The sequence below is a fragment of the Desmodus rotundus genome, chromosome 3, assembly GCF_022682495.2.
Source record: "Desmodus rotundus isolate HL8 chromosome 3, HLdesRot8A.1, whole genome shotgun sequence".
Taxonomy (NCBI): Eukaryota; Metazoa; Chordata; class Mammalia; order Chiroptera; family Phyllostomidae; genus Desmodus; species Desmodus rotundus.
Window position 1 is genome coordinate 1 of NC_071389.1, and position 24425 is coordinate 24425.

Below are 24425 nucleotides of genomic sequence, written 5' to 3' on the forward strand. Positions count from 1 at the left end.
CCTGGGATCGCAGCACTGATTGGCGGCTTGCTCCCCACGTGGCTATCCAGGCAGGAACGTCGCTGGGGGGGCCCCCCTCCCGGCACACTCACACCTCCCGAGAGCGGGAAGCTAAGGAGCTCGGAGAGGGCTCTCCGCGGAGGTGAGCAGCGTGTCAGGGGCCCCCGGGAGATTGACCGGTAAGCGGGAACCTTGCCATATGGGACCCTTAGCCCGAGACCTTCAAAGTCCAGCCTAAGCGACCCCAGATGCCCTCATCCTGCGGGGCCGCAGATCCCTTCAGCATCCAGGGGCCCGCGTCCGCTAACCCGGAGGACCCCACATCTCCTAACCCCCAACGCTTACACCCCCAAACAGCCTGAAAACCCCAGTTCCCCTCAGCTCGGGCACCCTACCTGCAGCTCGCCCGGAAAGACCAAATCTCCCCAATTCAGAGGCCCTGAATGCCGTCGTCCTGGAAACTAACTCGACAGTGGAGAGGGCCTGAAGCCCCTCGGCCTCAGAAGTCCCACCCCCTCTCCCAGGGGCTCCAAGTGTCCGCAGCCAGAGCACCAGGCCCGCTTCTCCCCCGGAGACGGCGGTCTGCAGGAGGCCGCGCCTGCGTCGCGTGCCGGTGTCTGCAGAACCGGGTGTGAGTCCAGCCCTCCCCTGAGACCCCTCCGACGCCCGGCCGCGCCCCGGAGCCTGCGCTGAGGCGGCGCGCAGTGGGGCGGGGAAACGAGGGCGCCCCCCGCGGGCGGGTCTGCGGCCCCTCCTCCTGCAGCGCCCCGCGTGCCCCTCTCCCAGCGCCCTGCCAACGCGGGAAAGGCGCTCGGCCCTCTCAGCGCCTTCTCCTTCCACAGGCGCCTCGGACTCGGGGCTGGGACGCCATGAACCCCGACGGGGCCCGCGGGAGCTCCCTGAGGGAGAAGCGGGGCTGACGGGGCGGAAGCCTCAGGTGAGCTGTGGGGTCGGCGGGAAGCGGGGGGCAGGGCTCCGCAGACGCTGGCCCTCGAGGTGACCCTTGCGGCGCCTGTGCAGGGCGCTGGTGGGAGAGATGGGGCTCCGCGTGGCAGGGCCGGGTCAGGGAAGCGGGGGAAGGCGCAGAGTGCGGGCGGGGACCCGGGACACGACGGACCCAGAGAGACTCGGGCTCGGTGCTTGCGGCACGAGGACCTCGGCGGCCCCCGCAGGCTCCCTGCACCGGGGGCGGGGCAGACCCGCTGCGCGCGTTCTCGCGCGCATCACTGAGTTACTGGTGCGTCCGCTCTCCTCCCCAGGCCGAAGACGCTAGGAAAGACGTTTCCCTCTACTTCTCCGGAGACAAGTGGGCGCCGATGGGAGACGGGGAGAAAGGCCGGCACCGGAACCTGCAGAGGAACCTAGACGTGCTCCTCAGCCGAGGTAGGGCGCTGGCTCCGGGCCGGAGGAGCCTGGTGACCAGACGGGCTGCTGGGCGGGCTGCTGCGGCTGGAGCGGCTCCCTCCCGTATCAACGACGAAGAAGGGATTTGCTCCTTCGCACGGGCCGCGCTGAGGGTGCAGCGCCTACAGCAACTCCTCGTGGACTCTCCCATCCCGTGGGAGCCAGTCACAAGGGCTTCCTGGGGCTCGTTCCTCCTCCACGCTCTTTGCTTTCAGGACGAAGGTCTTGTCTCTTTCCAGGTCTCAGGGCCCCGCGACCAGCTTTCATGTGTCACCGCCCCCGCAGGCCGGCCGCAGAGCTCCAGGAGGAGGACCCTGAGGACTCTGATGAAGACCGGGCTCCAAGGCGGCAAGGTGAGGGGCAGGCGGAACCAGAGCCGCCTGCCGACACGGACCTGTTTAGGTCAGGCTGCATCTCGGGACTTAACCAGGGAGCAGGTTCGCTTGTCCAGCGAACAAGCAAGATGCCAAACAGTGTGTCGCACAGTAAGGGGCTATTCGTGTAAATTTTCAAGTGCAACATAATCACATGTATTTATAGATACAGTAATAAGCAGTAAATGTATAAGAACATACAAGTGAGTAAGAAATAGCTAATTCAGAATAGTTGTCATTGCAAGAGAGGGAGGCAGTCTGGCCGGTGAGGAGAGTTCCAACACCCGGCTGCCCACGGCCTGCATGGGGACAGACGGACACGGTATTAACCGTGGTGATTACGGGAGTTAGGGGGAGGCCCCGGGTAGGGAGGGGTTGGTCACTGTATCTTTCCTGGTGTCGGCCCTGGTGCCATTCTGTCCAGCATCACGAGTGTTCGCTTGGTAGGGCCAGTCCACTTCCATGGGTCTGGGGTTGAAACACAGCTGAAGTCAAGGTCCGATCTTTCACTTGACTGGGATTCTGCTTCTGTGGTCAGCAGACTGTTGGTGCTGACCGGAGTCTAATGATTCAGGAAGGGCGGGGACGGCCAGTATGTGCCCGGGTGGGAGGGGACCAGAGAAAGGAGGCGAGGTGGCCGTGGTGCCGTAGCCCGGACAAGGCCAGTGTGAATGAAGAAAGCAGGACGGAGGAAGGGGTGTGTTAAAGACAGGGAGTTTCTGTGCAGTCACTTTTACTACATTTTTGTCAGGAGAGGCCACTTTATTTCTAATAAATGTGATAGATGCTGTATGAACATCGGATGAAGTGTGGATGGCACTCTGTCTGTTTTCTTTATCTTTCTAATGAAATTAGTTGATGGCCCCAACAGAAGCCTAGGCCTTACGATACCTCAGGAAACCTTTTCCAGTCACCCTGGATTGTTCTTGGACTGTTCTCATTCAGAATTCTGTGTCCCTAATAAGAATCTCCAGATTTTGGAAACATTTACCAACCAAAACACTGATTTCTCATCATCTTTCAGTGAAATCTTCTTGGGTGGCCTTCAGAAGGGAACGGAGTGAACCCCAGAAGGTGAGTATTTCCCAAATCCTGTTGACAACATTTTTCTCATGGATAGAAATGGAGGTAAGAGTAGGAAAATGCAGAAAGTATCCTGGGAACTTCTGCCTTCCTTTCCTGGTCCCTTCAACACATTGTCCGACATTATCATCCATTTTTAAAGATTTTATTTATTGATTTGTTTATAGAGAGGGGAATGGAGGGAGAAAGAGAGGGAGAGAAACATGAATGAGTTGCTTCTCGCACGCCCCCAGCTGGGGGACCCGGTCCACAACCCAGGCGTGTGCCCTGACCGGGAATGGAACTGGTGACCTTTCAGTCTGCAGGCCAACGCTCGATCCACTGAGCCACACCAGCCAGGGCTCATCATCATCTTAATAGTTAACACCTATAGCAACAATGGTAACTATTTGTTTCATTCTCACAATATTTCAGACTTTAAGAATTCTACGTGAATAAATTCACTTAAACATTACAACAACCTGAGGAGGTAGGTACTATAACTGTCACCATTTACGATGAGGAAAGTGAGCTTTCAGAGATACATAAATGTTTGACTATATGTCTAAGATCACAGTGTCAGGGGTGGTGCAGTCTAACCCACAGTGTCTTCTCTAAACCACTTACACACTCATTACAACGTTCATGGTTTTGCCCTGGCCAGCGTGACCAGTTGGGTGTCTTGCAAAGCGAAAGATCGCCGGTTTGGTTCCTGGTCAGGGCGCATGCCTGGGTTGTGGGCCAGGTTCCCGGTTGGGGGGCATGTGAGAGGCAAGCGATCAATGTTTCTCTCTCACATCGATGTTTCTCTCCCTCTCTCCCTCCCTTCCGCTCGCTAAAGAAAATAAACAAAATCTTTTAAAAATTAGAAAAATAAACTGTCATACTTTTCTAAAGTTTGCATTGTTTTATCGATATGTCATTACATCATTCATCTGACTGGTGGTTTCAGCCGAAGTGAAACCATCTTCTCTGCTGTGCTCCCGTGAGAGGTGCACTGAGACCCTCTGACTGAGGAAAGCATGCAGTGCATAGGCAGTTTGCACAGTGGATGGTCCCAGATGGAGAAGAATGTAAAATGCCCAGGATCACAGCCTCCCGCTTTAATCAAAGAGCATCTCTAACCCCTGAGGAGCTTCAGGTTTGATGACTGAGAAACAACAAATAATAAAATGACTTAAGGAATTCATATAGGTTACACACTCTTCAACAGACACTCGTCTGTCTGGAACTGATTTCAAATGCCGTTTCCTGTAAGGTGACGTAACAGCTTGTTTCTCTGAGTTCCAGTGAGGCCACTCTCATCCTGTTTAGAATCATTTCTTCAGCCTGCCTACCTCTGCGTTGTGAGCTCTTTGAGAGGCTGGTCCGTACCCAAATCTTCTCAGAGGTCACAGGCCCAGGTCAGGGCCCCTGAGGGCCTCCAAACGTTTGCTGAATGAATGAATTCACAATTACAAATTAAACTAGAAGATGATCAATGAACACGGAAGATAATTTCTGTGAGATTTGAAATATGGAGAGAGCTGAGGGGTAAATTGATGGCAGGACTGTAACCTCACATTCACACTGTTTTACACAATTCACAGAACACTTTGGTGAGCATTATTTAATTGCACGTTCACTGTAATGTTGAAAGTTAGCATGTTATAGATCATGAGGCTGGAGACAACTAGCTACTGATACAGCCTTATTGAAACAGAATTGGTGGGAACCAGCTAATCTAAGAATAAATATTCTTTCTAAGGTATTGCAAATTTTATCACCATTTTATTTACTGTCTAGATATGTTTCTGCCAATGATTTCTTTGTTCTCTTTCCAATATCCTTCACTCTCAATATCACAGAGACAGTTGAAAGAAAAGAGTCATAAGGCATGATTTCTAATCTTGGATTCACTACTCACATTGGCCCTATCCCCTCTAATGTTCATACTCCCTAGGTATTTCCAAGGGTTGAAGTTTTAAAGACATGCGTGTAAAATGTATCATAGGCCTTAAAAAATTAAATACATGTTACCTTTGTAATATGTGACTCTTACACTGAAGGCAACATCCAGGGTGCCATTAAGCAATGAGTACAGTTTGAAGGAATTGTCAGGAACAGCAAATTTGATGACTGCAAGTGACTCAGAGCAGGCCCAGAATCCAGCGTCCCCTCCTGGAGAAGCGTGTGCCTTTGGACAGCACACTAGACAACAGTCGGGTAAGAGAACATAATTTGGAAACGTTAGTTCCTATAAGTCCTACAGAAGGGCTGATAACTATGGCCTGGGTCTGTGGGGCGGACTTTGGATGGGCCTGGATTCAAGCTGGGCTGAGCTGAGGCTCAAGTTAGCACTGGAGCTGTGGGCAAATCCTGTAAATGCTCCGAGCTCCTGAATGCTAATGTGTAAAGTGAAGAGAAGGAGACATCGCTCGTGTATTGTTTGAAAGGTTAAGTTACATTTAAAACAAGTGACACGTGCAAGTTGTCCAACAAATGCATCTGTGATCCTAGCAGCCACACTTTATTGGTGTTGGGTGCCCAGGCCTTTGCTCAAGGCCTAACGCATAATGTGCACTCCATGAATACTTTATGAATGGTTACAGGTTGGCAAGTTACACCTGGTAATGGGAAGATCTAGGAACTAAAACTGCATCAGTCATCTGTAGTTGGTGTGGAGTCTTAGTCTTCTGAACCAATAGTTAACAGTAAAATACCAGAATATGCAAAGGACGGGTAATAATTTGATGGGAGGAGATTGTGTGTTATATGACAAAATGGGAACTAACACTCCACACCCCACCAACCTCACTCACCTGGACTTCTCCAACTTAGAACTCAGGAGAGAGGAGATTGAAGTGAAGATGTACAGCCTACGAGAAGAGATCGGCGAGCCCCAGGATGATGACTACCTCTGTAAGTGACCCTCACAAAGAAGCGTGTTATGATACAGTAATTTCATCCAGTCCTTTGGTCCCCAAATCATTCCCTTCCTCTAGTGACCTGGAGTACAGCATTGAGTCTCAGTGATGTCAGTGCCGGACGCCCTCTGAAGCTCTTTGTGTCCAGGAACATGCGCTGTACCTTCCCTAACCCCTGTTGCTCTCGCCTCCAGATTGTGAGAAGTGTCAGAACTTCTTCATCGACAGCTGTGCTGTGCATGGGCCCCCTGCATTTGTAAAGGACAGTGCAGTGGACAAGGGGCATCCCAACCGCTCGGCTCTCACCCTGCCCCCTGGGTTGAGAATCGGGCCATCGGGCATCCCTGAGGCTGGGCTTGGAGTGTGGAATGAGGCAGCTGATTTGCCAGTGGGTCTGCACTTTGGCCCTTATGAAGGAGACATCACAGAAGATGAAGAGGCAGCCAAGAGCAGATACTCCTGGCTGGTGAGAAGTATTTGCCTCTTCCACTGTCCTCTGGCTTCCCACATTCCTTCTGAGGCCTGGAGGGACCTCGCCTCCTACATGCTAGACATGGAGGGACAACATGGTTAGCTGTGTGTACTGACGGGACTTCACATGAACACAGAGCTCCTGTTTAAGGATCAGAGCGTAAGTGGGAGCAAAGTGGTGCAGACACGAAGGAGTGGCTCCTCCCTTGTGGGGCTCCTGCTCTGATTGGACAGACAGACTCGGATGTGTAGATGATGAGTAAGGAAAATATCATGTGGTCACAGCTGGCAGTGGAATCCCCATGCAGGCTGAAAGAGCTTTGATGAGAGTGGAGTAAAATAATTCCTCTGACTATTACCTCCCCACGAAAAAAATAAAAGGTCTTTAACTTCTTTTCTGAAACGCAGATCGCCAAGGGGAGAAACTGCTATGAGTATGTGGATGGAAAGGACAAATCCTGGGCCAACTGGATGAGGTGAGGTCAACGGGTCTCTGGGTGCCAGAGGGGACTCATCCCCCACAAGCCCATATGTCTCTCCCTCTCATCATGCCTCGCTCAGTGGTCTCCCTTAATCCCTTTTCCTCTTTTTCTCCATACAGTGTTCTTTCATTTCAGGGGACATTTAGGAAAAAAGTACTGCATATGTCCTCAAAATGTAAAGCTCTCTGCTAGACACAGTCTGGGCACTGTAAAGGACCTTGAACAGCCTAGATTCACCAGGGACACTGGATTACACTTTAATTTATCAAATGAACATTAATTAAGCACTTACTATGTTCCAGTGTAGATGAAGGAATACATTACTTAAACAGATCCTACAACCCATGTCCTTATGGAGGACTTCTCACAGACAGACATAAAACAATTGCTTTTAGAAACATTTTAGTATAATTTCCAAGAAGTACACAGTGTCAAGATAGCACAAACCAAGGACGGCCCAAACCTGGGGGGCAGCAAACCGTCCCAGCCTCACTTCTAACTAGAGCTGGGCTCTGAGGCCTGCAGAGGAGTGGTCACGGGCCCCTTTCCTGAGAGGGGCCCTCTTTTATCAGGGATAACAGAATGGGAACCAACTAGTATTGTTTTGTTTTATTTTACTAAGACAAAAGACCTCCAATTATGGTAACCTTGGGGAGGCAAGTGACCGGTACCCTAAATAAAGTATAGGGGGGTTGGAGAAAGGCCTCTTGAGAGAAAACAGACGTGGGCTGAGTACTGAATAATTAGTGAGCTAATTTAGAAGCAGGCCCTAGATCAAGCACCAGGTTCTGTGGTATAAGACAACTTGATTTAGAGTTTGGAGAAGCCAGAGATCACTGGATATTATGGCCAGTCAGGGTGGAGGTTAAGTCTGGAACTGGGTTTTACAAAATGGTATTAGGCAGCATTAGCACTGCAAGCAGGATTTTGAGGTAGGAGTTCACATGACACGCTGACAGACCTCAGACTCTGAACAGAAGGTCCCCGGGAGCAGTAGGGGCTGTGGGTGACACCAGAGCCTGAGGGCTGTAAGAGTCAGTGAGGAGCTGGACATGGACTTTGCTTTGCTGGAGGGGACGGTGCAGTGTGGCAGGTGGTCCGGGAAGGGCTTTTTCAGGTAGTGGGAACTCATCGCTGTGCTTTTCTTTCCCTTCATCTGCCTCAATCCCAGGTATGTGAACTGCGCCCGGGATGATGAAGAGCAGAACCTGGTGGCCTTTCAATACCACGAACAGATTTTCTACCGAACCTGCCGGGTCGTCAGGCCGGGCTGTGAGCTGCTGGTCTGGTGCGGGGACGAGTATGGCCAGGAGCTGGGCAGCAAGTGGGGCAGCAAGTGGAAGAGAGATCTCGCGGCCGGGAGAGGTAGGCACCACTGTTCTTCAAAACAGAAAGAGAAGAGAGAATTCTCCATAGAAATATTCATGATCCAACTCTTAAGTAGAGTAAAATCCACTCTAAAGTCAGTAAATTTTCCAATCAGATGCTTCAGAAATTCACAATTCATATGCCTTTGACTCTTAGGCAAAATGTTTATATTTTTTCTTTTTAAAATATTTCTTTTTTTTTTAATTTTCAGTCCTCAGTTTATTTTTTTAATATATTATTTTTATTTTTTAAAATATATTAATTGATTATGCTATTACAGTTGTCCCGTTTCCCCCCCTCACTCCACTCCATCCTGCCCACCCCCTCCCTCCCACATTCCCCCCCTATAGTTCATGTCCATGGGTCATAGTTATAAGTTCTTTGGCTTCTACATTTCCTACACTATTTTTACCCTCCCCCTGTCTATTTTCCACCTATCATCTATGCTACTTATTCTCTGTACCTTTCCCCCCCTCTCCCCCTCCCACTCCCCTATTGACAACCCTCTATGTGATCTCCATCTCTGTGGTTCTGTTCCTGTTCTAGTTGTTTGCCTACTTTGCTCTTGTTTATGTTTTAGGTGTGGTCGTTAATAACTGTGAGTTTGCTGTCATTTTTACTGTTCCTATTTTTGATCTTCTTTTTCTTAGGTAACTCCCTTTAACATTTCATATAATGAGGGTTTGGTGATGATGAACTTCTTTAACTTGACCTTATCTGGGAAGCACTCTATCTGCCCTTCCATTCTAAATGATCGCTTTGCTGGATACAGTAATCTTGGATGTAGGTCCTTGCCTTTCATAACTTGGAATACATCTTGCCAGCCCCTTCTTGCCTGTAAGGTCTCTTTGGAGCAATCAGCTGACAGTCTTATGGGAACTCCTTTATAGGTAACTGTCTCCTTTTCTCTTGCTGCTTCGAAGATTCTCTCCTTATCTTTAATCTTGGGTAATGTAATTGTGATGTGCCTTGGTGTGTTCCTCCTTGGGTCCAGCTTCTTTGGGACTCTCTGAGCTTCCTGGACTTCCTGGAAGTCTATTTCCTTTGCCAGATTAGGGAAGTTCTCCTTCATTATTTGTTCAAGTAAGTTTTCAATTTTTTGTTCTTCCTCTTCTCCTTCTGGCACCCCTATAATTCGGATGTTGGAACGTTTCAAGATGTCCTGGAGGTTCCTAAGCCTCTCCTCATTTTTCCGAATTCTTGTTTCTTCATTCTTTTCTGGTTGGATGTTTCTTTCTTCCTTCTGGTCCACACCGTTGATTTGAGTCCCAGTTTCCTTCGCACCACTATTGGTTCCCTGTACATTTTCCTTTGTTTCTCTTAGCATAGGCTTCATTTTTTCATCTGGTTTTCGAACAGATTCAACCAATTCTGTGAGCGTCTTGATAACCAGTGTTTTGAACTATGCATCCGATAGGTTGGCTATCTCTTCGTCGCTTAGTTGTATTTTTTCTGGAGCTTTGAATTGTTCTGTCATTTGGGCCTTCTTTTTTTTTTTTTTTTTTTTTTTTTTGTCTTGGCGCATCTGTTACTTTAAGGGGCGGAGCCTTAGGTGTTCCCGGGGCGGGGTAACGCTGGTCACTGTGCTGTGAGGCTGTACGTGGGGGAGGGGCTGAGAGGGAGCAATGGTGCCTGCTCCACTCTCCACCGGACTCCAATCTTCCACTCCGCTACCCACAATCAAACTAGGCCCCTCTGGTGCTGGTTCCCGAGTGGGTGGGCTTGTGCACACTCTAGGCCCCTGTGGGTCTCTCCAACGACCTCTCCTGTGAGGCTGGGAGTCTCTCCTGCTGCTGCCCCAACCCCCACGGGCGTTTTCAATCAGAGGTTTGCCTGGGTTGCGCAGCCTGCTTCACTCCCCGCCGTCTGTCCGGTCCATCTGTGCACGAATGTGGGGCCTTGGGGTGCTACCCGCCGCTCTGCCTGCCCCGTTCTCCACCACTCTGAGTCCGGCCCTCTTGGTTTATCTGCGCGAATGTGGGGCCGCAAGGTCTGCTAGTGGTCAGACTGCCTGCCCCGTTTGTCCCACACTCCGCCAGTCTTGGTCCCTCCACAGCAATGCGAGGCCCGGCTGCCCGTCTCCGCCCCTCCTACCGGTCTGGATGAATGTTTATTTTTTATTTCCTTGGTGTCTGACTTCCTTGCCGTTCGATTTTCTGTCAGTTCTGGTTGTGTGAGGAGGCGCAGTGTGTACCTGCGCCGCCATCTGGTTCTCTCTTTTCTCTTTTTAAAATATTTCATACCCAAAATACACAAATGCATATAGTGCTGAAAGGCTGAGAGGCAAAAAAAAAAAAAAAAGAAAGAAAGTTTTCAAGCACTGACCAGCTCTCACCAAAGCAGTTTTTCTGACACCTTTATAGCTGTTTCTTATTAATTTTCCTCCATACTTCTAAATAAAACATTTTTTACAGGCATTCATTATTTTTTAAAGATCGCCCTGGCTGGTGTTGCTCAGTGGGTTGAGTGCCAGCCTGCGAAGCAAAGGGTCACCGGCACAGGCCTGGGTTTCGGGCCAGGTCCCCAGTAGGGGCACGCGAGAGGCAACCACACACTGATGTTTCTCTCCCTCTCTTTTCACCTCCCTTCCCGTTTCTCAGAAAATAAATAAATAAATAAAACCTATTTTTTAAATGATTTACTTTTACAGCGAGTGGAAAGGAGGGAGACAAACATCAATGTGCAAGGGAAACATTAATCGGTGGTTTCTCACACACCCCCAACTGGCTCACAACCCTGGCATTTGTCCGGACTGGGAATTGAACTTGTAGCCTTTCAGTTTGTGGGACAACACCCAACCCACCGAGCCACACCCTTCAGGCAGGGCACATTCGTCCGTCATTTCAGTGAATTGTCAGGTGAGATCCTACTCTGGCGCACAGGGTCCTGGGACCAGGATGTACAGATTAACATGAGGACGAGAATCACTGCTCTGGAGGGGCTGACGGTGGAGGAGGGAAGCCCAGACACAGGTCTTTGCATGTACATAACACTGCACAGTGGTTAGTGCTTTGGAGAAAAATCATCCAGGATGAGAGCCTAGGGATCAGTGTGAGGGGAGGCGCAGTGTGGCAGGTGGTCCCGGAAGGGCTGTCTCAGGAGATAACATTTACAACAATACCTGCGGGCAAAGGGTCCCAGGCAGAGGGAGCAGCTAGTGCAGGGAAGAAAAGAGGTGGGATGTTGAATTGGCTGAGGGTCACTCGGGTCTCGTCACAGCACAGAGGGTAAGAATGGAGATCAGACAGATGCTCCGCAGCCCGGAAATGCAGCACCAATGATCCGAGTTGAGACACTGCAGACTCCCCTGAGTGAAAGCGTGTAGTCGTCAGCTGCAGAGTGCTGTGTTCTCTGTTCTGATTGTGCTTTGTTAATTTTTAGAAAATAAACTCCAGTGGGGGATCCCCTCAGAGATTGCTTCATCTCCAAGTGAGAGAGCATGGCGGTGGGTCAGAGAGGAACAGGAGTCGGGCGTGGAAGAAGTGTAGTTGGAGAAATATTTTGAAACAGGACTTCTCAGTGTATTTGAAATGGGCTAACACTGAATGAAATGAAGCATAAATGCCTGGTGTGAGGCTTGAGGAAGGACTTTTAAGATTTTATTTATTTTTAGAGGGGAAGAGGGAGAAAGAGAGGAAAACATCAATGTGTGGTTGCCTCTCCCACGCCCCCTACTGGGGACCTGGCCCACAACCTAGGCATGTGCCCTGACTGGGAATCGAACTTGTGACTCTTTGTTTCGCAGGCGGGCACTCAACCCACTGAGCCACACAAGCAAGGTCAGGGAGGACATTTTATTTTACTGTTTAGGAAAACAGAGAAGCAATTCCTAGTTGGGGCCTGCGGTTTGCTCTTTAACACGACTTAGAAGATGCCTATTGAAGGGAAAGGTCACTGCAGTCCCATCCGCACAGGGAGTGAAATGGCCTCTCGTGCTCCTCGAAGGCCCCTACTCTGGGCAATATTAGAACAGACCCTCTTGATGGGGGCTTTCTGGATTTCTGAAGAAGGTGCACTGCGTAAAAATAAAAAGGAAAGTAGGCTGCGAGTGGACGCTTTGTGGGAGACGGAGCTTGCGTTGTCACCACAGTAAGAAAGACTCACAGGGCAGGTCTCACCAGCAGCCAAGTCGTGCAGCCCAGGCATTCTCGTCAACATGTGCCCTGACCAAACCTTTCTCTTTCAGCGGAACCACAGCCAGAGATCCACCCATGTCCCTCCTGCTCTCTGGCCTTCTCCAGTCAGAAGTTCCTCAGCCAACACGTGAAACGCAGCCACCCCCCTCAGAGTCTCCTGGGAACATCTGCAAGAAAACACCTCCAAGCAGAGGAACCCTGCCCAGAGGATCAGAATCAGCAGCAGCAACAAACTAGTACTCACAGCTGGAATGATAAAGCTGAAGGTCAGGAGGTCAAAGAAAGGTCCAAACCTTTGCTTAAAAGGATCAGTCAGAGGAGAATCTCAAGACCCCTTTTCCAGCCTTCCAAAGAACAAATGAGCTCCAGCAAGCATGAGAGAATGATGGAGGAAGAGCCCCATAGAGGCCAGAAAGAGAGTCCAGAGGACACAGGCAAGTTGTTTGTGAAAGTAGGAATGTCAAGAACTGTAACGACCGAGCATGGAGGGTGTTCGCAAGGCTTCAATGATGGGTCACATCTCATTAGAGGCCAGAGGACACACTCAGGGGAGAAGCCCTATGTTTGCAGGGAGTGCAGGCGAGGCTTTACATACAAATCAGTTCTCATCAGACACCAAAGGACACACTCAGGGGAGAAGCCCTATGTTTGCAGGGAGTGTGAGAGAGGCTTTACACGGAAGTCACATCTCATCATACACCAGAGGACACACTCAGGGGAGAAGCCCTATGTTTGCAGGGAGTGTGGGCGAGGCTTTACATGGAAGTCACATCTCATCATACACCAAAGGACACACTCAGGGGAGAAGCCCTATGTTTGCAGGGAGTGTGGGAGAGGCTTTACATACAAATCAGTTCTCATCACACACCAGAGGACACACTCCGGAGAGAAGCCCTATGTTTGCAGGGAGTGTGGGCGAGGCTTTACACGCAAGTCAGATCTCATCACACACCAGAGGATACACTCAGGGGAGAAGCCCTATGTTTGCAGGGAATGTGGCCGAGGCTTTATATGCAATTCAGTCCTCAAAAGACACCAGAGGACTCACTCAGGGGAGAAGCCCTATGTTTGCAGGGAGTGTGGGCGAGGCTTTACATGCAAATCAGTTCTCAAAAGACACCAGAGGACGCACTCAGGGGAGAAGCCCTATGTTTGCAGGGAGTGTGGGAGAGGCTTTACCTGGAAGTCAGATCTCATCACACACCAGAGGACACACTCAGGGGAGAAGCCCTATGTTTGCAGGGAGTGTGGGCGAGGCTTTACACGCAACTCACATCTCATCACACACCAGAGGACACACTCAGGAGAGAAGCCCTATGTTTGCAAGGAGTGTGGGCAAGGCTTTACATACAAATCAGTTCTCAAAAGACACCAGAGGACGCACTCAGGGGAGAAGCCCTATGTTTGCAGGGAATGTGGGAGAGGCTTTACATACAAATCAGTTCTCAAAAGACACCAGAGGACGCACTCAGGGGAGAAGCCCTATGTTTGCAGGGAATGTGGGAGAGGCTTTATACAGAAGTCACATCTCATCATACACCAGAGGACACACTCAGGGGAGAAGCCCTATGTTTGCAGGGAGTGTGGGCGAGGCTTTACATGCAAATCAGATCTCAAAAGACACCAGAGGACGCACTCAGGGGAGAAGCCCTATGTTTGCAGGGAGTGTGGGAGAGGCTTCACACGGAACTCATATCTCATCACACACCAGGGGACACACTCAGGGGTGAAGCCCTGTATTTGCAGCGAGTGTGGGCAAGGCTTTACATGGAAGTCACATCTCATCACACACCAAAGGACACACTCCGGGGAGAAGCCCTATGTTTGCAGGGAGTGCGGGCGAGGCTTTACATGGAAGTCACATCTCATCACACACCAAAGGACACACTCAGGAGAGAAGCCCTATGTTTGCAGGGAGTGTGGGCGAGGCTTTACACGCAAGTCAGATCTCATCACACACCAGAGGACACACTCAGGGGAGAAGCCCTATGTTTGCAAGGAGTGTGGGAGAGGCTTCACACGGAACTCATATCTCATCACACACCAGGGAACACACTCAGGGGAGAAGCCCTGTATTTGCAGCGAGTGTGGGCAATGGAAGTCACATCTCATCACACACCAGGGGACACACTCGGGAGAAGCCCTATGTTTGCAGGTGGACTGAGTGAGTCATTAGCATTAAGTCGCATATCAATAGCCATAGGAAGTCTAGGGCCCCTTACTCTCCCCAAGATTGTAATTAGTACAGAAGTAACTGGTTAAACAAACCCTCCAGTTTCATGACAAGAGACGAGATGGACAAACGGTTCCATAGTGATATGGGGATGTCACCACCAATCTCATTCATGGTTTTTGATGTCCTATTCTAACAAGTTTTGTCTCCATACAAATATGAAGCCCACATCCCTCACTCCCCCTATCACTGAAAGCAGAGAGTTTGGGAAGAGCCACAAAGAACTCATACTCTCAGCTACAGAAATTCAACTCCTGCAAATGCATAAGTCTTTAGTCAATCTACTTTGGTTACTGCCCAGAGAAAGGGATTTGAGACAGACTCACCAGGGAAGGGAATTCCCCAGACTCCTGGGAACGGGGCCTTTTCTCCTAATCATCCCCCTACCCCTCCTCCCTTGGCTTCTCTGGGCTCTTCTCCTGATTTCCTACAACCTCTGAAGCCTCAGAGGTGATTGACAGGGAGGGACGTATGCTTGTGCACGGACTGAGCCTGGCTCAGTCTGGGCACCTGGTCTTCCTCAGTCTCCTTGCTGCCCCTTCAGGGTCAGCGTTTCCTGGTGCACAGCATACAGATTCCACATCAGTCTGTAATGGGTGTGAGTCTCAGCTCTGTCTCCTCCAGCTGTGTGACCTAAGGCAAGATTCTCAACTTCTCTGTGCCTACCTCCTAGTCTGTACAATGGAAATGGGAACTCCAGCCTTTCGGGTTGACATTCAAAGTTGAGTGAGCACAGAGGATCGCTGAGATCACAAGTCCTGCTGAACAGCCTTCAGTGCCCATGTCTCCCGGGTCTTTAGTGCTGGACAGAGGAAGATAAGGACAGTGTAGGGGTCTGTAGACAAATTCAGACTTTGAGCAGACCCCACTGCTTTCCCCACATAGACTCAGCTGCCCTGAGAAGGAGGCCTGAGGTGGGGAATGCACTTCCCTCCGGGTCACCACCCTCCCACTGAGCCTGCGCACCCTCAGAGCCTCCTCAACACAGGCAGGTGCTACTGAGAGTGACCTGTGAAGCAAGACCCTTGCCCACCCCTTGCTGAGGACTGACACTGGAAAGAGCATGTCCCTGCACTGGTGTGTTAGGTGGGATAGATGGTAAGTCAGGGCAGGGAGGCCGAGGAAGACATGTCTCTCCCACTAACTCAGCAGTCCTGATGCCTGGTCCAGTTCTATTGCCAGATGTTCCAGCATCACAAGAAACACCGTGCTAACACGCTGAGATTCTAGGTATCATTTCCACTATCTGGCAGAGGCCTTCAAACTATTGATCCCAAGACCTAGAAGATGGGAGGGTGTCCACAGAGCTCAAGGGAAGGACCCATAAAACAAACTTGGCTAATAGCTTTCCTCTGGCCCTGTCTGCTTTATGAGAGGGTCCCCAGTGCTTACAGAAAGAGCCCTTAGGTAACTGGGTAACTGTCTCCTCTCATGGATCTGTTTTACAAGATGTCCAAATGGGGTCTGAAATGAGAAAAGGATTCGAGCTAACTACCCCAGCACATACCTACATTTGGCTAGTCACACACCCCGTGGAAACTGGCACCACTTTTACCCACCAATTAGTATGTAACTTCTCCCCCATCCCAGCAACTATGTGAGTCCTCAGGACAAAGGACCTGGTGCTCTTGTCACCCAAGCTCTTGCCTTTCACCCCCACCTCGGCAAGGCCTGTCCTCGTCCATGCGAGCGTATCACGAACACACCCTGCTTGCACGCTAGTACACTTGCCGATCTGTGATCTTTTACTGCATTGGCAAGAAGAACCGAGTTTCTCCTGTGACAGGTGTGCCCCATCTGCGTATGGCGTTCATGAAGCCCACACACGGCAGCTTCTGTGATGCACTTTCCTCGTACCCGGGCCCCACAGGGCTTCATGCACCACTGACACCATCTCGAAATTAGTACTTGTTGCATCTTTAAGCTTTTGTTTGTGAAGTAGAGTCTGATGGGATGATGGACATGCACAATGGTGGTCATTCCTGGCCACCCGTTCCCAGATGATGTCCACAATGGCCCAAGAGCACAAAATTCTCATGGACCCAATGGCTGGGAGTCCAGCAAGACTCAGGGTGAGAACAGGGTAAACATCCCCATCTGCATAAGCATAGCAAGGGTGCTAACAGCTCCCAGAGGCCACACTTTTCTTAGAACCAGAGCCGAGTTCAATACAGAGAGATGGCGAACAATCAGTGAGGACCCCATCACACCCTCTCCTGCATGAGGGAGACCTAAGCACGACCCACCCTGTTCCTGCTGGGGTGGGTTCCCCAAAGGGGGACACCCAAGTCCCATGACCTGGGACGATGACCTTTCTGTCCTCCCAGAGCCAGGCTTGTGAAGAGTGTCTACATAAACTGTGGATTCCAGTAATAAATATCCACTATTTTCTTTTTTATGCTTTTTTAAAGGAAGGTGTGTGTCTTGGGTTTTGTTTCCCTTCCCTGTTTCTCCCCCCACCAGCACAGCCCAGAGAGAACACCATAAACTCAATATTCTGTGGCTTTCGGCATGGGCATGGGAGAGGGGCAGAGTCCTGGTGTGACACTGCCAGAGGGGCCACACTGACATACAGTGGGGAGGGGACCACAGACTGCCAGGTGATGGTCACCATGACCCCAGACCAGGACAGACCCTGGAGCTCTCCCAGAAGGCTTAGCGATCCCAGATGAGTAGAGAGAGGTCTGTTCCCTCTCCCTCCCCTTCAGCAGCAAACCACATTCCTAGTGTAGTTGCCAGCCTCCAAGGTGTCCCCCAAATCCACATGCTGTCACCCCTGCCCTTGTACAGCCCCTCCTTCACACAACCAGGCTGATCTGTGCTGTGAAAATGGTGTGCGGCTCTCCAAGCTAAGTCATAACAGGCCCTTCTGTTTGCGCCTTGCTCCTGTAGTTCACACGGTCTCAGACCACCTTGTGCAGGGAGCTGGGTGTTTACACTCCCCTCCCGCCCACCCGTCAGTGTGGCAGCCACCATCCTTGTTTGGAAGAGGAGGCTCCAAGGAGTGAGTGCAGCCAGACATCTGCTGGATTCTGTGTCTCTTGTCCTTGACAGGCAGCTGAAGTCACTGTCCTGTCCCTATAACACCTGGGGTGCCTCCAAGGCCACTCCAGCTGCATCCACTGGCTTCTCAACTCCTCCACCTGACACTGTGATGGACCTGGATGGGGCAGGTCAAGAGTCCTTGGGCAAAAAGGAATCAGTGGCTGAGGTGACAAGACGGCACGGCCACCCGCCTCCACCACACACTTGACTCTTCACTACAGTGGCCACCGCAGCTATGGCCAGTCCCACCTGGTTTATGTTCTGATTGTCTGCCACCCAGGTAAGGGGGCTGTGGGCTGGCTTGGGGACCGTAGCTGGGCTGTTGAGGGGGTTACTCGCCAGAATGGTCAGCCACGAACACAGACCAGCTCACTGCCCTCCAAGCTGGGGTCAGGTAGGCCTTTCTGAAATTCGCAGACTTGTCTTGACACCCAGACCCTTCCCTGCCTGTCGCTGTTCTGGCCCCTGGTCTGACCCTTGGTCCTAACTGCCCTGGGAAGTCCCTGACCCAGCCTCTGAGAGCCGCCCCTGGGGACGTATGTCACCCACAGATGCTGTCTTCAAATGTCAGACTTCTTAAAAGTTACTAAAAAAGCTTTTTTTAAATGATTTTTTTACAGTAAGAGATTGTTAATCTCATCACCTGGAGAAAACTGTAACATTTTGGAGTTTGCACTTTGAGATCTTCTTTTGCAGACTCGCGTACTTGATGGGACGTTACTGTTTCCTTCTGATGATGTGCAGTTACTGTTTTAAAAGAGTGAGTTTGGGAAACAGAAAACCAAACCACCCCGATTCCATAATCCAGAGGCACACAGATAGCACAGCGAGTGAGCGCTCCCTGTGCACGCACACGGGCACACCGCAGCTTTCCTTTACAAACGGCAGAGCCCCGTCTGACTCCCTCAGCAGCCTCCTTCCCTTCCAAATGCCTTGAGCACCCTCCTTCAGTTTCCACAGCCACCCTGGGTCCCACACCCCGGGCTGGCTGAGGTCTCACCAGCCCCCTTGCTGGACACGAGTGGGGTTTCCAGGCGGAGTCTGTGCAGCAGGTCTCCGCCTGGCCCCGGCACAGATGTGAATGTGCAGTGTGTGCAGTGCGCTCGGGGCCGGGAAGGCTCTCCAGTGCCCTGCGTGTAAGGGGACGCACACTGCACCCCAGGCCTCGCAGGACGTCAGCGTCCTCCTCTCAGCCTTCTTCCCCTGAGGAAGGTGCTTCAAAATCCTTGAGGCCGTGGTGGGGGTCAGGGCCTGCTTTCTGGGGAGCAGAGGAGAAACAGCGCTGAGTGGTGCCTCTCAGGCGGGACCACGGGCATTGTCCTCTGTGCCCCAGCCTACTTCTCTTTGGTTTTGCAGCTTTCTGTCCAGGTGATGCCTTCTGACGAGGGCCCCCAAGATGCCTCAGATGCTGTGGTTGGTAATGGAAGGTCAGGACGCAGCAAACCCAAGCCCTTCCCACAGGTCGGCGTGGCGCTGACAGCCGCTGGGCTTACTGGACACTTAGGCTTGTGCTGTGGTCTCTCCTGTTGTCCTTTCAGGAAGCTCTCGCTGGGCACCAGATGGACGTACTGAGTTTCCCCAATGCCCCCCTTGGTCTCAAGGGGCAAAAGAGAGACTGGGCTATCCCTCCCACCTACTTCCCAGAGAATGACTGAGGCCCATTCCCAAGAATGTAGGTCAGGAACCGACAGACCTAGGCAGGCCGTGGAGGAATGGAAAACCACCAGGCCGGAAACTGCACCGTGGGACACTGCCTGCCGACCCCACCCAGGACAAACAGATGCTCAGCTAAGATTGGGGTGTGGGGTCGGCCCATCCAGCATAACAGGATGCAGCTTTAACCTGAGGCTGACAAGGTGTATCGAGAACAGTGGTCAGCAGAAACGGCACCCAGCCACCAGCTCCAGCCAGTCAGACTCTGGCACCCCAACCAGTTACCCTTCGAGGGTTTTTGCACTTAAAACCCTGCCCTAAGAGCAACCAAGCAAGTCCCAACCTCCCTTGGTTGGCTCCACTTTCTCCACTTTCCCCCGCTAATAAACCCTGCTCCTTAGCTTGCTGCGTCCGTTTGGTTTCTTGAACGAGTCGGACCTGACAGGAATGGCAAAGGGCAAGCTCTGGTCTCACTCACGGAGCCCCACTGAGGGGATTTAGTCCTGATGGGGGTTGTTCTTTGCAGGTTGTGTTCCTGCGTCACCTTCAGATCAAATCGAACAAGGACGAGAAAGTCCAGGTTTCCTACAGCGTCGTTGGCCCGGCCGACCCACCTCTTTTCTTCTTCTTTGTCCTCACCCAAGGACATTTTGGTCATTGCTTTTAGAGAGAGGGGGCGGGGAAGAGGAACATCAATGTGATGATTGGTTGCCTCCCATACACGTCCTGACGAGGGATTGGACCCTCAGCCCTTCAGTTATGGGACGACGCTCCAACTAACTGAGCATCTGGCCAAGGCGGACAAACCTCCTCTTGGTGTTTGTCGTAGGAAGGGAAAGTCGGTGGCTGCAGGTGACGACAACCCTGGATGGGAAGAAGCGATCTGCGCTGTTGCGAGTGTCTCCTGTGTGGTTTCCGGGGGTTCTAGAACCCGGGGTGACGGCCTCACTTTCCACATACTTCAGACAGCCACTTGTCTTGTGAACTGACTCATGACACAGTTTTAAGCCCCTTTCACATTCCAGGGGCTGCACACGAAGGATAAGAGGGTGGAGGTGGGCAGGGCTGGGCGCGGATCTGAGCTGTGTGAGTTATAGACAAGCTCTGTGCTCGTGGACAAGCTCTGGGCCTCGCTGGGCGGGAAGATTACACAGTGGGCCAGCTTCTGAGCTCAGAGTAGACAGCAGCAGCCGAAAAGTGAACGACACTGAAAATTCTGCATGACGGGACATTCCGATGGGCGGATCTCCGGTCCCCCTCGCCTGCCAGTGTTTTCTCCCTCTTTCCTCCCTCTTCTGTCATCGTGGCGGCTTTGTCCCCACAGCAAACCCCTGCTCACCAGCCAGCACCACCCATCTCCTGATGACCACACAAGGGACACGGCCACTTAGGGCCATTCGTGGACCAAACTCCAAAGTCTTGGTGTGAGCGACCAGGACTCACTCTCCCCACCCAGCTCTCCCCTCTGGCTTGTGAGGCCAGCGTCCAGACAGGACGCCCCTGACAGTGTCAGGGAAAGAGGGATGAGGGCCTGGGAGCAGTGGGGCAGGTGGAGGGATGAGACCTGGGACGGCCATATGCCCTTCCCTCAGGTCCCTGATAGTTTCATGTTAATGAGGGACAGTGTTCCCACAGCTACAGCCGTGTCAGAAGAAGCCCCAAAGCTTTCCAGATGAGTAAACAAATAACCATGGAATTGCTACAGTAATGAGGTGGACTGTACTGCTGACCCACTTCACAGGCAGTACTATGGTCTGCACAGTGAGCAGACCCAAACGGGGTTGCACTTTAGACTTCTGTGCTAGTTTTGTTGCCCTGCTGGCTGTTAGCTGTTGGGATATCAACTCCCCTCCGCGTTTCCCTGCAGGCACCACCAGGATGCAAGTCACAGCAATGGACACAGCCGACGACGAGAACACCTATAACGCAGCCACGGCTTACATCACGGTTCCTCAGCACATCACGCTCACCATCAGCCAGCGCACGGGCACCATCGCTGTGCTCACTCCAGGGCTGGACCAGCAGGGTGGGTGGCAGGAGGGTCCCCTGGGTGGTGTGGTCCACGTACATTTGCCCCAGCTGGCAGGCACAGACACCGGCCAATCAGAGCAGACTCTTACTTGGAACAGACACCGGCCAATCAGAGCAGACTCTTACTTGGAACAGACACCGGCCAATCAGAGCAGACTCTTACTTGGACCGTGCACCAACCAGCCGGAAGGGGCACCCGCTGCAGACTGGGTCCTGCTGGTGCCCACAGGCTGGCGTTGGGCCCTGAGCAGAGTAGCCCTAAGGGGTCACCAGAGTACATCAGAAATGTGCTCACAAGGCTGCCCTGTACGTAGCAGGAGGAAATGGCCTCTCGCAAAATTAGACCACATTCTCTGCTGAAAACAGAAAACACTCCCAGCACCGCCCGCCACCGTAAGTGTGGAGCACATAACCACAGGGGTCCCAGAACCCCCTGTCTGGTGCTGGGACTGGGAACATATGGATCAGATCCCAGCCCAGGGAAAGTCTCCTCAGGTCAGTTCAGGGAGGGGATGGTCCGGAATCACCGAACGTTGCCTCTCTGTGGAGCCGGGGACCAAGGTGGAAGCTGAGCCACCCGTCAGCCTTGCCTTGAACACCTCACAGGACCCGACCCAGAAGCTGGTCATTCCCTGGAGAGGATGGTCCTTCTAGGTGGGTGCCTCAGGGGCTCCTCATCTGCTCTTGGTGGCGTTGGGTGGACGAGCCCAACCTGCCTCTGATCCCCAGGGCGGAGCACCGAATGTTTGTCTGCAGAGCGTGCCGTGTACAGCCTGACAGTCCAAGGAGACGGCCTCCAAGGTGACGAGTTAAGTTCTGCAGTGACAACTGGACTCACACTCACGGCAACAGCCACCTTCCAGTCTCCAGCCTGACCATGTCCAGCAGAAGCCAGCGCATGTCCCGTGAATTGTGTTTGCTGATGGCTTGTGCGTCACTGTGTTGGGCCACAGTGTCACTCAGGCCCTTGGTCCTCAGCCAGGTGGCTCGTTAGAACCCTCTGGGCCTCACTGGGATATACCGACCAACCCTCTGTCCCAGGGCAAGGGCAGCCGTCTCTGGCCTGGGCAGTGACTCGAACGGGGAGAGAAGGGCAGCGGGCAGAGTCCACAACAAAGTCCGGATGCGGTTGCTCTGGGGTCGGGCGAGGGGCTCTGACTCCTGCCACACATTCCCAGCACAGTGGTGTTGGGGACGGGCACAGGCATCCTCCCTGTGACCATCCAGCCGCCGTGACGCACGGGTCTCCCTGTGGCAGGTGCTTGTCCAGACAGCCGCCAGACCAGCCAAGTCCTCAGGTCTCTCTCTGCTCAGGGCCTTGGCTGACGAGGAAGAACCGTCAGTTCCAGGTTACTGAGCAGCGTGTGCTGCGTGTTTCATCTGCATGGTCTCAAATCTACCATGAGACGCCTGCAGCCACAGGCCCGGAAACGTCCGCGAGACGGTTCAAGAGCACGACTGGCCTGTGGCTCCGGCACACGGTCCAGGCCCAGAGGCCCGGCTGCCAGGCAGCCCGGCAGCAGCACCAGGCACACAGCTTCGGCTGTCCTTCTGCTCCGTCTTCCTGGGCCTGTGTTTTGTCCTCCTGGTAGCCAGGGGCTCCTGGACTTCCAGCATCACACTCGTCCAGTCCCAGAGATCGGGAGGGAGGAGGACAGGAGCCAGTCTCTTTTGAACTGGGAGGCTGCTACTGCTGGGCTTGTTAGAGTTGGGAAGCCCTCCCCTCTCTGGACGGCGCCACCGTTTGTGTCCTTTGGTCCCAAGACAGAGACGCCAGGACACAGAGAACGGCAGGGGTTTGTGCCCTTATTCCCAGTGACGGAAATGTGCAGGCACGTCTGGTCCTGAGCAGTAAACCCAGCACTGCCCCCAAGGTGACGGGCGGATGTCGGCGTCTCACCTGCAGCTGTCGGGCATTCCAGCTGGGCCCTACCGAAGAAGATTGCACAGGCCTGACTCAGGATGGAGAAATTTGCTTCCCTTGGAAACACAGTCAGAGGGGCTGTAACAGGGAGGTGGTGGGGGGAGGGACTGGCAGCAGGAGACAGTCCAGGCCTGACTTCTGGCTCTGCTCCCAGCCCTGCAGGGCTGAGGGCCACAGTCAGGGCCTGAGGGTCTACAGTCTTGGCACAACCTCTCACAGCTACTGCTGCCTCCTCCTCCTGCCAGAGGTGCACCTGGGACCAGGGCTGCGAGGTGTTCAGCCCCTGCTGGCAGGATCGGTGCTCCGTGTCTGACGGGACTCTGGGTCTTGGGGTGGATGAAGCTGACTGTCAGCTAGGAGCCTGTGAGGAGCCACCCAGCCCCTGACCCCCGGCTCCCAGCCCTGCCCCTGCCAACACCCCTGACTGTGGATTATCTCCGCCAAGCATCTCACTTGGGTGTCTTGGTATTTTGTTTTTTTTTTCCCTGTAAGCATCATTTGTATAACTCTAAATGCCCAAGGTTATAGTTTCAGACTAGAAAGAGCAAAAAATAAATAAATAACACACATCAAAAAAAATTAACCATATTGTGCCATAAAGCAAGTTCCAACAAATTTCCATTGAATGAAATTATATAAGGTATGTTACTTGCTCTCAATGCTAATAACGTAATCTAGAAATCAGGAATATAGGGTAACTAGAAAGTCCTTTTATTTAGATGTTATAAAGTACACTTCTAAACAACCCCCCAAAACAAATCACCACTGGAGTCAGAAGTAACTTAAACTGAGTGATAATAAAAATACTGCGTACCAAGGCCAGATCATTCGGGTTCCACAAATCAAGGTCAGTGGTTGTCAAGCACAAGTGGTTTTGCCCCCGGGGGGACATTAGGGGAAGCAGGGACACAACTCAGATTGTCATGAGGGCGGAGGGGAGGGAGGGTGTTGCTGGCCAGCAGAGAATAGAGGTCATGGATGCTGATCAGCACCTACAATGCAGAAAAAAACCCAGGAGAAAGAATTATTGGCCCAAAAGGTCCGCAGTACTGTTACCGGGAAGACCCAAATTGGGGGAAGTAGGGGGCTTCCCCTCCTCGGTTCTTGTCCTGCTCGAAAGAATGGGCTCAGGCAAGGGACAACAAGCACAGTGAAAGTGAGGTAGCAGGGTCATTTGTGAAATGCTCTGGACAGGAACCTGCGCTCCTGCACCCAGCTAGTCTGAGTGCCCCGCCTGCTGGGGTGTCAGGGCTTTCTTGCTTGCAGCAAGCCTGCAGGCTTCCTCTGCCAGCCCTTCTCCTGCCTTGGGATTAACATACAGTCTCAAAGGCTTCCT

General features: G+C 52.3%; 1 protein-coding gene across 5 annotated transcripts; it reads left to right on the forward strand.

Annotated features, from left to right (window-relative positions):
- The first annotated feature begins 62 nt into the window (after positions 1–62).
- LOC128780521 (histone-lysine N-methyltransferase PRDM9-like) lies at positions 63–19534 on the forward strand. 5 transcript variants are annotated; one of them, XM_071220813.1, is made up of 15 exons: positions 63–179; positions 843–937; positions 1260–1383; positions 1644–1757; positions 2803–2852; positions 4889–5045; positions 5661–5741; positions 5941–6212; positions 6626–6693; positions 7871–8064; positions 12254–12641; positions 17495–17761; positions 18102–18241; positions 18838–18908; positions 19020–19534. In XM_071220813.1, exons 3-12 carry the CDS (start codon positions 1317–1319, stop codon positions 17496–17498), a joined length of 1395 nt encoding a protein of 464 aa, XP_071076914.1. In that variant the 5' UTR covers positions 63–179; positions 843–937; positions 1260–1316; the 3' UTR covers positions 17499–17761; positions 18102–18241; positions 18838–18908; positions 19020–19534. The 5 variants fall into 5 exon arrangements, with proteins under 5 accessions (XP_071076914.1, XP_071076912.1, XP_071076913.1 ...); XM_071220811.1 differs by having other exon boundaries at positions 18838–19534; XM_071220812.1 differs by lacking the exon at positions 18102–18241.
- The last annotated feature ends 4891 nt before the right edge of the window (positions 19535–24425 follow it).